This window comes from Thalassophryne amazonica, chromosome 21 (assembly GCF_902500255.1).
Source record: "Thalassophryne amazonica chromosome 21, fThaAma1.1, whole genome shotgun sequence".
NCBI classification, from domain to species: domain Eukaryota; kingdom Metazoa; phylum Chordata; class Actinopteri; order Batrachoidiformes; family Batrachoididae; genus Thalassophryne; species Thalassophryne amazonica.
The window spans coordinates 38,917-56,636 of NC_047123.1; the positions used below are offsets into that span (position 1 = coordinate 38,917).

The 17,720-nt window shown below is 42.6% G+C and overlaps 1 protein-coding gene across 1 annotated transcript in view; it reads right to left on the minus strand.

Annotated features, from left to right (window-relative positions):
- kcnk10a (potassium channel, subfamily K, member 10a) overlaps positions 1-17,720 on the minus strand; it is a 109,707-nt gene that overhangs the window by 30,693 nt on the left and 61,294 nt on the right. The window contains exon 4 of the mRNA XM_034162199.1: positions 15,665-15,825. Coding sequence (XP_034018090.1) covers positions 15,665-15,825 — 161 coding nt within the window. The remainder of the gene's footprint in view (positions 1-15,664; positions 15,826-17,720) is intronic.

Genomic DNA, 17,720 nt, shown 5'->3' on the forward strand with positions numbered 1-17,720 from the left:
GCTAAGATAGCTGGGTCAAGTGATGGCTTTTTAAGTAATGGTTTAATTACTGCCACCTTAAAGGCCTGTGGTACATAACCAACTAACAAAGATAGATTGATCATATTTAAGATTGAAGCATTGAATAATGGTAGGACTTCCTTGAGCAGCCTGGCAGGAATGGGGTCTAATAAACATGTTGATGGTTTGGATGAAGTAACTAATGAAAATAACTCAGACAGAACAATCGGAGAGAAAGAGTCTAACCAAATACCGGCATCACTGAAAGTAGCCAAAGATAACGATACATCTTTGAGATGGTTATGAGTAATTTTTTCTCTAATAGTCAAAATTTTGTTAGCAAAGAAAGTCATGAAGTCATTACTAGTTAAAGTTAATGGAATACTCAGCTCAATAGAGCTCTGACTCTTTGTCAGCCTGGCTACAGTGCTGAAAAGAAACCTGGGGTTGTTCTTATTTTCTTCAATTAGTGATGAGTAGAAAGATGTCCTAGCTTTACGGAGGGCTTTTTTATAGAGCAACAAACTCTTTTTCCAGGCTAAGTGAAGATCTTCTAAATTAGTGAGACGCCATTTCCTCTCCAACTTACGGGTTATCTGCTTTAAGCTACGAGTTTGTGAGTTATACCACGGAGTCAGACATTTCTGATTTAAAGCTCTCTTTTTCAGAGGAGCTACAGCATCCAAGGTTGTCTTCAATGAGGATGTAAAACTATTGACGAGATACTCTAACTCCCTTACAGAGTTTAGGTAGCTACTCTGCTCTGTGTTGGTATATGACATTAGAGAACATAAAGAAGGAATCATATCCTTAAACCTAGTTACAGCGCTTTCTGAAAGACTTCTAGTGTAATGAAACTTATTCCCCACTGCAGGGTAGTCCATCAGGGTAAATGTAAATGTTATTAAAAAATGATCAGACAGAAGGGAGTTTTCAGGGAATACTGTTAAGTCTTCTATTTCCATACCATAAGTCAGAACAAGATCTAAGATATGATTAAAGTGGTGGGTGGACTCATTTACTTTTTGAGCAAAGCCAATAGAGTCTAATAATAGATTAAATGCAGTGTTGAGGCTGTCATTCTCAGCATCTGTGTGGATGTTAAAATCGCCCACTATAATTATCTTATCTGAGCTAAGCACTAAGTCAGACAAAAGGTCTGAAAATTCACAGAGAAACTCACAGTAACGACCAGGTGTACGATATATAATAACAAATAAAACTGGTTTTTGAGACTTCCAATTTGGATGGACAAGACTAAGAGACAAGCTTTCAAATGAATTAAAGCTCTGTCTAGGTTTTTGATTAATTAATAAGCTGGAATGGAAGATTGCTGCTAATCCTCCGCCCCGGCCCGTGCTACGAGCATTCTGACAGTTAGTGTGACTCGGGGGTGTTGACTCATTTAAACTAACATATTCATCCTGCTGTAACCAGGTTTCTGTTAGGCAGAATAAATCAATACGTTGATCAATTATTATATCATTTACCAACAGGGACTTAGAAGAGAGAGACCTAATGTTTAATAGACCACATTTAACTATTTTAGTCTGTGGTGCAATTGAAGGTGCTATATTATTTTTTCTTTTTGAATTTTTATGCTTAAATAGATTTTTGCTAGTTATTGGTGGCCTGGGAGCAGGCACCGTCTCCACGGGGACGGGGCAACGAGGGGACGGCAGGGGGAGAGAAGCTGCAGAGAGGTGTATAAGACCACAGCTCTGCCTCCTGGTCCCAACGCTGGACAGTCACAGTTTGGAGGATCCAAGAAAATTGGCCAGATTTCTAGAAATGAGAGCTGCTCCATCCAAAGTGGGATGGATGCCGTCTCTCCTAACAAGACCAGGTTTTCCCCAGAAGCTTTGCCAATTATCAATGAAGCCCACCTCATTTTTTGGACACCACTCAGACAGCCAGCAATTCAAGGAGAACATGCGGCTAAACATGTCACTCCCGGTCCGATTGGGGAGGGGCCCAGAGAAAACAACAGAGTCCGACATTGTTTTTGCAAAGTTACACACCGATTTAATGTTAATTTTAGTGACCTCCGATTGGCGTAACCGACTGTCATTACTGCCGACGTGAATTACAATCTTACCAAATTTACGCTTAGCCTTAGCCAGCAATTTCAAATGTCCTTCGATGTCGCCTGCTCTGGCCCCCGGAAGACAATTGACAATGGTTGCTGGTGTCGCTAACTTCACATTTCTCAAAACAGAGTCGCCAATAACCAGAGTTTGATCCTCGGCGAGTGTATCGTCGAGTGGGGAAAAACGGTTAGAGATGTGAACGGGTTGACGGTGTACACGGGGCTTCTGTTTAGGGCTACGCTTCCTCCTCACAGTCACCCAGTCAGCCTGCTTTCCCGACTGCCCGGGATCTGCCAGGGGGGAACTAACGGCGGCTAAGCTACCTTGGTCCGCACCGACTACAGGGGCCTGGCTAGCTGTAGAATTTTCCACGGTGCGGAGCCGAGTCTCCAATTCGCCCAGCCTGGCCTCCAAAGCTACGAATAAGCTGCACTTATTACAAGTACCGTTACTGCTAAAGGAGGCCGAGGAATAACTAAACATTTCACACTCAGAGCAGAAAAGTACGGGAGAGACAGGAGAAGCCGCCATGCTAAATCGGCTAAGAGCTAGTAGCTACGCAACCTAGCGGATTCCTAAAAACACACAAAGTGAATAATGTGTAAATAATTTAGAGGTGATTCAGCAGAAGGAGTGCCTTAATTAAAGCACCAAACAGGCCATGAAGCAGCACAGGTAACGCACAACAACAGCGAACGCACGACAACGGTGCTAAAATAAAATAAAAATCGACTAAACACGCTGTGGAGCAGCACAGGTAACGCACGACAACAGTGCTAATAAAAATAAATAAAATAAAATAAAATAAAAACGAAAGCTTTAGCAAGCTAGTTAGCTTGCCAACGCTGATGAAAGTTAGCTGATAAAAGTGCTCCGTCGCGATGTTTCGACCGTTAGAGGTCTTGCTTAGGCGTTGGAGCACAGTAAAAAAGTAAAAAAAGTAAAAAGGTAAAAAAGTAAAAAAGTCTTGAAAAAGACTGTTAGTTCAAAGTCCAAAGCAGCAGGTAGCAGTCTCTGTGTAAGCCAAAATTCTGATGCAATCTCACTCCGAAGATGTATGTGTGTACCAAATTTCGTGAGGCTGTAACGAAAAACAAAACAAATGAGGAACGAATGGGAGGAAACTGGAGTCAACGTCTGTGACCTAACTGTAAGAAACCGCCTAAAGGAAATGGGATTTACATACAGAAAAGCTAAACGAAAGGCATCATTAACACCTAAACAGAAAAAAACAAGGTTACAATGGGCTAAGGAAAAGCAATTGTGGACAGTGGATGACTGGATGAAAGTCATATTCAGTGATGAATCTTGAATCTGCATTGGACAAGGTGATGATGCTGGAACTTGTGTTTGGTGCCTTTCCAATGAGATTTATAAAGATGACTGCCTGAAGAGAACATGTAAATTTCCACAGTCATTGATGATATGGGGCTGCATGTCAGGTAAAGGCACTGGGGAGATGGCTGTCATTACATCATCAATAAATGCACAAGTTTATGTTGATATTTTGGACAATTGAAAGGATGTTTGGGGATGATGAAATCATTTTTCAAGATGATAATGCATCTTGCCATAGAGCAAAAACTGCAAAAACATTCCTTGCAAAAAGACACATAGGGTCAATGTCATGGCATAGGGTCAATGTCAATGAGCAGATCTGATTTGATGCAGGTGTTAATTTGGGGGATGAAAATTTACAGGGTGATTCCATAATTTTTTCCTCAGAATTGAGTGATTCCATATTTTTTTCCTCTGCTTGGTCTAAAAAAGTAACCGTTACTGACTGCCACAATCTTTTTTCTTGATTTCTTATAGTGTTTCTTAAAGCTAGAAAGTTGCCATTTGAAATGACTTTAGTTTTGTGTCATGTCTGTGATCTGCTTTTTTTCTACAAAATTAAACAACTGAATGAACATCCTCTGAGGCCAGTGATTCCATAATTTTTGCCAGGGGTTGTACATCCATCACTTGTACTTCTAAGTCGCACGTTTTGAGTTTGATATGTGTTGCTGCTGATGTACTAACAGTTCTATGTAACCTTTACATTAAAACATGCTCAGCTTCTTTTTTGTTCTGTCTGTGTTGTGGAAAGCGTGGTGGCCAAGCGCGGCAGCACAGTGACTTAGTAGTTAGCACTGGTGCCTCACAACAAGAAGGTCATGGGATCAGTTCCCGCCCTTTCTGTGTATAGTTTGCATGTTCTCCCGTGTCTGCGTGCATTTTCTCCGGGCACTCCGGTTTCCTCCCATAATCAAAAAAGATGCTTATTTACGGTCTGCACCTTTCTCTGCCCCTGTCCAAGGCAGAGTCTTTACATCTGGAGTTGGTCCCTGGGTGACAAACTGTGGCTGCCCACTGTTCCTAGTGGTTGGATTGTGTCTAACTTTAATTAGGATGTGTTAAATGCAGAGGACAAAATTCATTGTATGTATACGAGGTCTATTAGAAAAGTATCCAACCTTATTATTTTTTTCAAAAACCATATAGATTTGAATCGTGTGATTGCGTCAGACAAGCTTGAACCTTCGTGCGCATGCGTGAGTTTTTTCACGCCTCTCGGTTGCGTCATTCACCTGTGAGCAGGCTTTGAGTGAGGAGTGGTCCAGCCCCTTGTCGTTGTTTCATTGCCAGGAAATGGCGGAATGATTTGGGCTTTTTTTCCATCAGAATTTTTTCAGAAACTGTTAGAGACTGGCAGCTGGAAACCATTAGAAAAATTTATCTGGCTTTCGGTGAAAATGTTACGGGCTTGGTAGAGAATAAGGACTGTTACTGTCACTTTAAGGACGGCCCCCAGCGGCTGTGGGGCGCGCCGCGCTCCGAAGCCGCCATCGACAGGCTGAACGACCATTTCATTTCTAAACGGATGGCTGTCTGCATCCGTGACCATCGTGTGCCATTTCTCTGGTTATCACAAGAGCTGGACATCAACCATTTTCACTTTTAACAAGAGATTTTGTCATGGAAAGCCGAGCGGAGGCTTCGCGCGTCACGATGGATTCGCTACTGGAGCAAGACAAAACCACCTCTGTTTTGGTCTCACAGAATGGCTTTAAGATGGCGTTCAGACAGCTGTCGGTGGTTTGTCCATCGAGTGATTATCCGAGAAATTGTGGATGTGCCTGGACATGCCAGAACATGTCCTGTGAGGCTTCATCACGGCGTTGCTGTGCGCCATGCGGCACCGCCGCGACGCGCGAAGCCTCCGCTCCTCTTTCCATGACAAAAACTCCTGTAACAGTGGAATGTGCCATTCATTTCCAAACTGGACACTGTGTTTTATCTGGGACGTCGTCTGACTAGCACAGGAATTGTGAAAAGACGTGGACATCAGCACTTTTTCGGCACATTGAGACAGATGTGCGGAGGAATTCCGCGCATCATGGCACTGCCGCATGGCGCACAGCAACGCCGTGATGAAGCCTCACAGGACATGTTCTGGCATGGCAATCATTCCGCCATTTCCTGGCAATGAAACAACGATGAGGGGGCTGGACCACTCCTCACTCAAAGTCTGCTCACAGGCGAATGATGCAACCGACAGGTGTGAAAAAACTCACGCATGCGCACGAAGGTTCAAGCTTGTCTGACACAATCACACGTGATTCAAATCCATATGGTTTTTTAAAAAAATAATAAGGTTGGATACTTTTCTAATAGACCTTGTATATCTACAATGACAACAAAGGCTCTATTCTATTCTATGTGCATCTGTTCCCAGTGTGGAAGGCTCCATGTTCAAGGCCACCCCTGCCCATTCTCCATGTAACATTGAGTTGCATCAAGAAGGTGAAAACAATAGAGAAGCTGAAGGGAATTACTTACATTGTGCACTATTATTATTATTATCACTATTATAATCACTATTATTATTATTATTATTTTCACTGTTTGCCTCGTGTTTTTTTTTTTTTTTCTTTTTTCTGCATTATCTGCTTAATTTATGGAGGGAAATGGTGGAAGTAAATTGTCGCTGCAGTATTACAGCATTATACATTCTTAATGGTATGAGCCAAATGTGACTCATAGTAGAGCAATATACACAATATACTTGACTGATGCAGGATTTAAATGCTTATCTGAATGTTATGGTTCACCCCTGCATTATATGAAGTTGCCTCTCTGATGAAATGCTGCTTTATCAGGGTGTGAATGCTTGTGTGTCAGTTATCGACAGTGAAATTATTGTGAGTGCACCTGTTGGAACGCCCATGGTGAAACTGTGCCTGAAAAGTGGTTGGGCGGATGTGCTTATTCATCAGAATAACACCACCCCTCCATGTATTTCATTAAAATGTCCATTTCATTACAAATAACTCACCCGTTTAGTGCCAGACTATGACAGATCCATTATGCCTTGTGCACAACTCTAGTACTACAAACTCTCCAGCTGACATCATTGTCATGCAACTACTACTGATTAGAAACAAAACTAGAGCACCAAGGACCCTGTGGGTTACTGGTTCAATTAAAGCCAAAGCAAAATGGTCTCAAAAACAGGCCTATGAAACCCGAGAAGATTCTTAAAATCAGGTTCAGAGGTGAAATCCAGCAAATGAAAGCAATTGTCCACATCCACACTCAGATATGGCAGCAATACACTTCCCACCAAATTATCTTTGGTCATATTTTCAATGTTGCAGCAATTGGGCACTATGTCACTTCAACAGTTGTATAAATTAATTTGTTCTGTAAAATGGCTTGGTGGAGTGGTCCCTCTGACTATAGCCCCTAGGGGTGATATCAGATATTTGACAGTGTTAATGTCACTACTTCCCATCTAGGTATAGTCTCGGGAGTTACACTGATCATGCTCAGTGTGATATCATTATCCGATCTCAGCTTGTGATATCACACCTCACTGATCAGTGTATTATCTCACACGTACGATCATGTATAACAAAGTCACTGGACACACTGGGGGGAATATGTTCATGGAGAGAATGTTCGGCAAAAATGCTCTTGTATGTTACCGGTGAAAACTTGACATGAAGGAATCCATGCATTTCATCTATGGACAGGATTAATGTCATTGTATGGTCATGTCAATGCACCACTCTGCATTTAATCATTAGTGATCGATCTCTGCTCCCCTCCACAGCATGTCTTTTTCCTGGTTCTCTCCCTCAGCCCCAACCAGTCCCAGCAGAAGACTGCCCCTCCCTGAGCCTGGTTCTGCTGGAGGTTTCTTCCTGTTAAAAGGGAGTTTTTCCTTCCCACTGTAGCCAAGTGCTTGCTCACAGGGGGTCGTTTTGACCGTTGGGGTTTTACATAATTATTGTATGGCCTTGCCTTACAATATAAAGCGCCTTGGGGCAACTGTTTGTTGTGATTTGGCGCTATATAAAAAAAAAATTGATTGATTGATTGATTGATGTCAATTTAAGAGAAAAGTTGACAGTGTTTGAGAAAACTGCCCTAAGATGCTCAAAATGGCTATTTTCAGCCATTTCCAAATAAATGAATCTATGCAAATAATCTTGGGACGGGAACAATGCCAACGACCAATATTATGCCCTTGTTAAATTAAAAGCAGTTATTATGTTAGTTTAAATGAGTCAACAGCCCCGAGTCACACTAACTGTCAAAATGCTCGAAGCACAGGTCGAGGAGGAGGAGTAGCAGCAATCTTCCACTCCAGCTTATTAATTAATCAAAGACCCACACAGAGCTTTAATTCATTTGAAAGCTTGACTCTTAGTCTTGTCCATCCAAATAGGAAGTCTCAAAAACCAGTTTTATTTGTTGTTATCTATCGTCCACCTGGTCATTACTGTGAGTTTCTTTGTGATTTTTCAGACCTTTTGTCTGACTTAGTGCTTAGCTCAGATAAGATAATTATACTGGGCGATTTTAACATCCACATAGATGCTGAGAATGACAGCCTCAACACTGCATTTAATCTATTATTAGACTCAGTTGGCTTCGCTCAAAATGTAAATGAGCCCACATATGGCATAGAAATTGAAGACTTAACAATATTCCCTGAAAAGCCCTTTTTGTCTGATCATTTCTTAATAACATTTACATTTACTTTAATGGACTACCCAGCAGTGGGGAATAAGTTTTATTACACTAGAAGTCTTTCTGAAAGCGCTGTAACTAGGTTTAAGGATATGATTCCTTCTTTGTTATGTTCTTCAATGCCATATACCAACACAGTGCAGAGTAGCTACCTAAACTCTGTGAGTGAGATAGATTATCTCGTCAATAGCTTTACATCCTCACTGAGCACAACTTTGGATGCTGTAGCTCCTCTGAAAAAGAGAGCCTTAAATCAGAAGTGCCTGACTCCGTGGTATAACCCACAAACTCGCAGCTTAAAGCAGATAACCTGTAAACTGGAGAGGAAATGGCGTCTCACTAATTTAGAAGATCTTCATTTAGCCTGGAAAAAAAAAAAAAGCTCTATAAAAAGCCCTCCGTAAAGCTAGGACATCTTACTATTCATCACTAATTGAAGAAAATAAGAACAACCCCAGGTTTCTTTTCAGCACTGTAGCCAGGCTGACAAAGAGTCAGAGCTCTATTGAGCCAAGTATTCCTTTAACTTTACCTAGTAATGACTTCATGACTTTCTTTGCAAATAAAATTTTAACGATTAGAGAAAAAAATTATTCATAACCATCCCAAAGACATATCTTTATGTTCGACTGCTTTCAGTAATGCTGGTATTTGGTTAGACTCTTTCTCTCCAATTGTTCTGTCTGAGTTACTTTCATTAGTCACTTCCTCCAAACCATCAACATGTCTATTAGACCCCATTCCTACCAGGCTGCTCAAGGAAGCCCTACCATTAATTAATGCTTCGATCTTAAATATGATCAATCTATCTTTATTAGTTGGCTATGTACCACAGGCTTTTAAGGTGGCAGAAATTAAACCATTACTTAAAAAGCCATCACTTGACCCAGCTATCTTAGCTAATTATAGGCCAATCTCCAACCTTCCCTTTCTCTCAAAAATTCTTGAAAGGGTAGTTGTAAAACAGCTAACTGATCATCTGCAGAGGAATGGTCTATTTGAAGACTTTCAGTCAGGTTTCAGAATCCATCATAGTACAGAAACAGCATTAGTGAAGGTTACAAATGATCTTCTTATGGCCTCAGACAGTGGACTCATCTCTGTGCTCGTCCTGTTAGACCTCAGTGCAGCTTTTGATACTGTTGACCATAAAATTTTATTACAGAGATTAGAGCATGCCATAGGTATTAAAGGCACTGCGATGCAGTGGTTTGAATCATATTTATCTAATAGATTACAATTTGTTCATGTAAATGGGGAGTCTTCTTCACGGACTAAGGTTAATTATGGAGTTCCACAAGGTTCTGTGCTAGGACCAATTTTATTCACTTTATACATGCTTCCCTTGGGCAGTATTATTAGAAAGCATTGCTTAAATTTTCATTGTTACACAGATGATACCCAGCTTTATCTACCCATGAAGCCAGAGGACACACACCAATTAGTTAAACTCCAGGATTGTCTTACAGACATAAAAACATGGATGACCTCTAATTTCTAGCTTTTAAATTCAGATAAAACTGAAGTTATTGTACTTGGCCCCACAAATCTTAGAAACATGGTGTCTAACCAAATCCTTACTCTGGATGGCATTACCCTGACCTCCAGTAATACTGTGAGAAATCTTGGGTCATTTTTGATCAGGATATGTCCTTCAATGCACATATTAAGCAAATATGTAGGACTGCTTTTTTGCATTTGCACAATATCTCTAAAATTAGAAAGGTCTTGTCTCAGAGTGATGCTGAAATGCTAATTCATGCATTTATTTCTTCTAGGCTGGACAACTGTAATTCATTATTATCAGGTTGTCCTAAAAGTTCTCTGAAAAACCTTCAGTTAATTCAAAATGCTGCAGCTAGAGTACTGACAGGGACTAGAAGGAGAGAGCATATTTCACCCATATTGGCTTCTCTTCATTGGCTTCCTGTTAATTCCAGAATAGAATTTAAAATTCTTCTTCTTACTTATAAGGTTTTGAATAATCAGGTCCCATCTTATCTTAGGGACCTCATAGTACCATATCACCCCAATAGAGCGCTTCGCTCTCAGACTGCAGGCTTACTTGTAGTTCCTAGGGTTTTTAAGAGCAGAATGGGAGGCAGAGCCTTCAGCTTTCAGGCTCCTCTCCTGTGGAACCAGCTCCCAATTCGGATCAGGGAGACAGACACCCTCTCTACTTTTAAGATTAAGCTTAAAACTTTCCTTTTTGAAAAAGCTTATAGTTAGGGCTGGATCAGGTGACCCTGAACCATCCCTTAGTTATGCTGCTATAGACTTAGACTGCTGGGGGGTTTCCTATGATGCACCTAGTGTTTCATTTTATTCACCTCTTTTTGCTCTGTATGCACCACTCTGCTTTTAATCATTGATGATTGATCTCTGCTCTCTTCCACAGCATGTCTTTTTCCTGATTCTCTCCCCTCAGCCCCAACCAGTCCCAGCAGAAGACTGCCCCTCCCTGAGCCCGGTTCTGCTGGAGGTTTCTTCCTGTTAAAAGGGAGTTTTCCTTCCCACTGTCACCAAGTGCTTGCTCATAGGGGGTCGTTTTGACCATTGGGGTTTTTCTGTAATTATTGTACGGCTTTTGCCTTACAATAAAAAGTGCCTTGGGGCGACTGTTTGTTGTGATTTGGCGCTATATAAATAAAATTGATTTGATTTGATTTATCGGACAGTTTTTGTGAAAAGTGGGTCCAAATAACCTAAAAAAACAAAGCAAAGGAGATGGTAGTGGACTTCAGAAGGTCCGGGCCCACTCTGCAGTCAGTCTCCATTGAGGGGATCGATGTGGAGGTGGTCCAGACTTACAAATATCTGGGGACACTTATGGACGATAGGTTGGATTGGTCAGCCAATACTGACACCCTCTACAGGAAGGGACAGAGCAGACTGTACTTCCTGAGGAGGTTAGGGTCCTTCAGGATCTGCCATAAACTCCTGCGAATGTTCTACCAGTCTGTGGTAGCCAGTGTCCTCTTCTCTGTGGTGGTCTGCTGGGGGAGCAGCATGAAGAGGAGGGACGCCGGGCGACTGGACAGGCTGGTGAGGAAAGCTGGTGCTGGGAACAGAGCTGGAGACACTAATATCAGTGGCAGAGAGAAGGACCCTCAGTAAACTGCTGGCCATCATGGACAATGTTGAGCACCCTCTGCACAGCGCCATCATCAGGCAGAGGAGCTCATTCAGCGGCAGACTGCTGTCCCAGTCCTGCCACATGGACAGATTCAGGAAGTCTTTTGTCCCTCAGGCCATCAGACTGTTCAACTCTTCCCATCTCAGTAAGAAATAATCCTGTGACACATCTGTTTGACCTTTTTATTGCTTTCTTTTGCACTACCAACACTGTTTACACTGCTTACTTCTTTGCATAACCTACACTGTTCACATTGTGTACTGTTTACATCTGTGCTACCTCCTCACTACTGCACTACTACGTTTACTCCTCCGTCATATTCTCTGAGACTGGATGCTGTACTTGCACACAAATTTTATTTTTATTTTTAGTTAGTAGCTTTTATTGATTAGTCTATTTTTCTTTTATTTACTTAACCCTATTTTTGTGTGTCTGGTGCAATGTGTGTGTCTTGTCTAATGTGTAAGCTGCTGGATACCTTGATTTTCCCTCTGGGATCAATAAAGTACCTACCTACCTACCTACCTACCTACCTACCTACCTATCTATCTATCTATCTGTTGTGGGAATAAAAATGGCAGCTATTTCCAAATGAACGAATTATGACTATAATTTTTTTGACATGAAATATGTCAAACAGAAAAAAGTTACACAGTTTTTGCGAAAACAGCATTTAAGTTCTCAAAGTGGCTATTTTTGGCATAAAACAAATGAATCAATGAATGTGATTTTTAGACAGGAAGAATGTCAATGACACATATTACACCCTTGCCAAATTAGAAAAAAAATAGACAGTTTCTGAGATATCACAATAAATGGATGACGTCGACGCTGTTGATGGACACCACGCCACAACAAAGGTTTAGCAGCCTAGAACTCACGGGTCCCCGGCTGAGCACCACTAAGTTGGAGTTTACCCCAGTAGATGAGAAGGTCACCTCCCTGCGCCTTTGGGTGGTGGTGGTGGGGGGCTGTGATTGTTGTCTGTCTGTATGCACCAAACAGCAGTTCAGAGTACTCAACCTTCCACTGGAACCCTATACAGGACTCCATTGTTCTGTTGGGAAACTTCAACACATAGATGAGCAATGACAGAGACACCTGGAGAGGCGTGATTGGGAGTAACGTCCTCAGTGATCTAATCTTGAGCAGTCATTTGTTCTTGGACTTCTGTGCTAGTTATGGACTGCCCATAATGAACACCATGTTCAAACTAAGGATGCTCATAAGTGTACACAGTACCAGAGCACCCTAAGCCAAAGGTCGATGATCGACTTTGTGATCATATCATCTGATCTGAGGCCGCATGTTCTGGACACTTGGGTGAAGAGAGGGGCAGAACTGTCAACTGATCCATCCGGTGGTGAGTTGGATCAGAGGGTGGGGGAGGAATTTGGACGGACCTGGTAAACCAAAACGGACAGTGCGAGTGAACTGGGAATGTCTGGAAGATACCACTTTCCAGCAGTTCTTCAACTCACACCTCCGGCAGAGCTTTTCTGGCATCCCTGTGGAAGTTGGGGGCATTGTCCCAGAATGGGCAATCAATCAATCAATCAATTTTTTTATATAGCGCCAAATCACAACAAACAGTTGCCCCAAGGCGCTTTATATTGTAAGGCAAGGCCATACAATAATTATGTAAAACCCCAACGGTCAAAACGACCCCCTGTGAGCAAGCACTTGGCTACAGTGGGAAGGAAAAACTCCCTTTTAACAGGAAGAAACCTCCAGCAGAACCAGGCTCAGGGAGGGGCAGTCTTCTGCTGGGACTGGTTGGGGCTGAGGGAGAGAACCAGGAAAAAGACATGCTGTGGAGGGGAGCAGAGATCGATCACTAATGATTAAATGCAGAGTGGTGCATACAGAGCAAAAACAGAAAGAAACAGTGCATCATGGGAACCCCCCAGCAGTCTACGTCTATAGCAGCATAACTAAGGGATGGTTCAGGGTCACCTGATCCAGCCCTAACTATAAGCTTTAGCAAAAGGAAAGTTTTAAGCCTAATCTTAAAAGTAGAGAGGGTGTCTGTCTCCCTGATCTGAATTGGGAGCTGGTTCCACAGGAGAGGAGCCTGAAAGCTGAAGGCTCTGCCTCCCATTCTACTCTTACAATGTTCAAAGCTTCTATTGCTGAAGCTGCAGAGGGAAGCTGTGGCTTGAAGGTCTTAGGTGCCTCAAGGGACCATTACCCTCGAACACCATGGTGGACACCGGTGGTCAGGGAAGCTGTCTGACTGAAGAAGGACTCCTTCCGGGACACCTGAGGCAGCTGTAACGTACAGACAGGCCCAATGGGCGGCAGCCTCTGCTGTGAGGAAAGCAAAGCAGTGGGTGAGGGAGGAGTTCGGAGTAACCATGGAGGAGAGGAAAACAGGGAACCATCCAAGCTGTCTACAGTAAGGATGGGACTCAACTGAGGAGGTAATCAGACAAAAGAAGAAACAATTTGAGGAACTCCAGTATCAGACTGCAGCACGTGCATGCCGACGGGCAGGCATGCACGATCCCAGTGCTACGGTTCATGCACACGATGGTGTCTTTCGAGCATGAACACAGTGTGAGCAGCTGCACCACATCACGCCACTGATGTGGAGAACAATAAAATAAAAAACAGCTGTATAATTAGTGAATATAAGCTCTGATTACCAGACGGAAACTTTACCACTGCACTACCATCACTGGCCTGTAATCAGTGCGGAAAAATGCCTGAAATCAACAAAGACATGGAGGTAGTGCGCTGTGTCTGGCCACTGCAGCCCGGAATGAAGGTAAAAGATGTTTTATATATTTCCACTTGAGGACAGCAGGCAGAGACACGCACCTCACAGAGGAATGTAATAAGTTCATGTCCTTCCAAACACGGAACTCAAGCTGGGAAGTCCAGGAGCAGAGATCCTTACAGCCGCGACTGTGAGCAGACATCCCCCCCCGTCCGTTCAGCGCACAGATCACCGTGTCACTCTCTGTTTTATGTGTTTATTCATTTTCGTTATTTGTTATCTAATTGCATATGTAGGTATTGTCGTAATTATTTATATAACTGCCCTGGCAGTGGTGTTTGTATTTGTAATGTGTGCATTGAGCTGCCATCCAGCTCAGTGTGCTGTGATCAGCTAACAGGCCCCTCCCCCTGCTGTGTGCAATCAGACCTGGCTGTCCGGCCCCCATGTGATCAGATCTGTACATACATATAAGCATTTTATGCAAGTATGCCACCCCAGCAAGTCAGATGTGTTGGGGGAAGTGGGGAGGGGGGCACAACACATGCACAAGACACATGCACCACATGTGTGGCTTTTTGCAACTCCACAGTCGTGGCACGCTTGGACAAATTTCACATCCAGCTTGACAGTGATCATCTTATGACTGTTTTTGTGATGATAGTATGAATGGCCACATATTTTCTGAGTGCCAAAGGAGCGGTGTTAGATGTTCATGTGTGTCACCTGGAATTTGGCCAACACCTGCCTTGAGAGGGTTCGGTGGGCTCTCACAGTGCACACGCTGTCTTTCAGCCGCTGGTGTGTTCAAATAGTTGTAGCAACAGGTGTACGAGGTGTTCCAGGAAGCTACAATTTTACACATTTTGCATACAATTCCTGCTTCATGCACACTTCGACCAAATTGGCACTATGTCTGAAGAGGCCCTAAGCAAGGTCTCTTCTCTCTCGGTTCTATTGTTCAGGTCATTTTTCCCTTTTGCTGGCTACCAGCTCAGAAAGTCCATTCCTCTGTTTCTGACATTTTATGTCATGTGTCTGACCTTTGTCCTCTCTCTGACCACGCCACCTGACTCAACTGTAAACTTTACCGGGCCTCACGGCCCATCTCCTGACTCTTCCATGGACAGTAATGACTTTCACAGTCTCTGCCCTGACTCCGTTCTGGACTCTGCCTTTGACTTCCTCCCAGCATTCGATTTGACCTTTGCCTGCTGCACAGTCACCCTCCTGTCAGCCTTTCAGTTTTCCATTGGCCATAAAGCCGACTGCTTCATGTCCCATTTGCTATAGGCAGGGTCCCCTAGATCCTTACCTGTCTTCCTTTGTGGCCTTAGCCTCTCCCTCTGAACTCTGTTTTGCTGTGTTTCTGAACCTTGCTTTTTTTGGTACCTTGCCTGTGTCTAACGACTGTTACCTTAGCATCACTGACTGTCATTCTGTGTACCGTACCTCTGCCTCATCTCAAGATAAAACCTTTTTTGATTGCTCCCATTCCTCTGCCTGTGAGTCTGCATTTCTGTCTGCCACCTGTTTGTGCCATGCCACCATGATTCCTGACAGAATGTCTAACTCAACTGAAGCTCACGGTTGTCATCTTCTATTATATCATCTAAAAAGTTGCAAAAATCATATCACCACTCTTTCTCATGAGATCAAACAAATATAGATGATGGGAAACCAGTGACTCACTCGGAACATCTTCTCCACTTTGGCAATGCATTTGACGAATATGGTACCAAGCTGGTCCCCAACACCTGCTAGGAGAAACCCAAAGAGTGGAATCCCAAAGATGGCGTACAAAATGCAGAAGATTTTCCCTCCCTCAGTGCTGGGGGCAATGTTTCCATACCCTAGAGGAGGAAGAAGAGGAGAAGAAGAAAGGTTGTTTTCAGTGGTGGGCACAGTTCCACTAACTGCTAATTAGCGAAGCTAACTTTTTTGTTAGCAGATTAGCTTTTCAACCAACTTCAAAAACCATCAGAGAAACAGTTAGCTTCCGATAATTTTTTTTTTATTTCATTCATTTAAAAGAAAAAACAGAAAAGCAGAAATAACAAAACATTACAAACCATTGAATGAAAAGGAGCAGATTGGAAGAAGAAGTCTTATATATTCTGCCCCTTTTTTACAATACAATCTTGCAATATCAAGCATCAATTTAGTTCTGATAACTTTTAGACCACTAATGTTTTTTACATAGTAACAGTGAAAAACATTTCTAAACCCTGTTGGCTCCTGTCTGCTATGTATTTTGCAGCAGTGCAGCAGCTGAGAAGAGCTGAGGTCAACTCTACCCCAGCAGAAGAGGCCTGGCCACCAGGTTGCCACAAAAAACAAAAGTCATTACCTGTTAATTTAATTTAATTGTACAGGGGACCCCTGTTAATTAAATGAACAGGGGTCCCCTGTAAATAGAATGAATTAGTCAACCACTCAGTATTAGCGGATGTTCAGTTTACTCATAATGCCTGTGGGCATCTGTGTGTTCAAATCTGCCATTACAGCAGGGGGTGGTAAATCATTTATTTTGACCCTAACCTTAACCCTTCTGTTTCACTGCAACTGGCTACCAAATTTGAGTGTGTGCGGTTTACAACATTTGTAGCTCATGAATGAATTGCTCTTTTGAAATCAAACTTGGTGGACATGATCAATTTGGACATTTACAAAAACTCATACCTTATGTAATCTGATGGGGTGCTACAACCATCACAACAGGCTTTTGGAAATAACAACTGAACTATACATCATAGAATCAGTTCATTTTTCTTGTGTTCCTTGTTGTCAGGTGCATCTATCCATGAAGCCCCCCCCCCCCCCCCCCCACACACACACACACATTTGTCTTGTAGCTTTGCAGCCATTACAAGTTTTTTGCTCAGGGGTCGTGGATGTGACAGCATTGAAACTTGGCACATTCCTTCCACAAGGCACCCACTATTCACACACACACAAAAAATTACACTTAAACCTACATGTGTTTTGGGTAATTACACCTGGATTTTGAGACAAAGAATCAAAATTCTTTATCTTTGAAAAGACTGGAGAAGGAGTCTTGACTAAACTATTTCAGTTCCTGCTTGACTTGTGTACAGTACCCAAAATTTGGAGTACGTCAAGTATTGTGTCCATTCCTAAAAAGCCAGGGGCTTCAGAATTACAAGGTTTTAGGCCCATTGCACTCAGCTTTTGCCCATTTGCCCAAGGTTTTAGGCCCACTACATTCAAACTCCAGCTTTTGTTGGCTTCTGTTTTATTCTTCTCTACAAGAGTCAAGACGGAAGTCAGACTACCAGAGCAAGAATTTTAGCTGAGGAAGCTTCTGCGATTAGAAGCAAAACATCCTCGCGTCAAGCAACCCGGTCCAGTTGAAGATTCAAGCTTCTCTACTATGGAAACCACCTGGACAACTGAGAGCCTACACAGAAACATTGCACTCACATCTATTTTAGGTAAGTGCATAGAGAGAGTTTTCAGTAGATGTGTGGCAGCCTCTATATCAAAAGGCCTTGACCACTTACAGTTCACATATAAAAACAGATGATGCGACTGTAACCTTGTTCACAACAAAGCACCTACAAGCTCCCTCACACTATGTTAGAATTCTTTTTATTGATTTTACATCTGCTTTTAATACTATGCAAATATATGTCCTTTTGCAGTGATTCATAGATCTAGGGGTTAACGGTGGCATTATTCATTGGATCAGAGATTTCCTCTCTGATGGCCCACAAAGAGTCCTTGT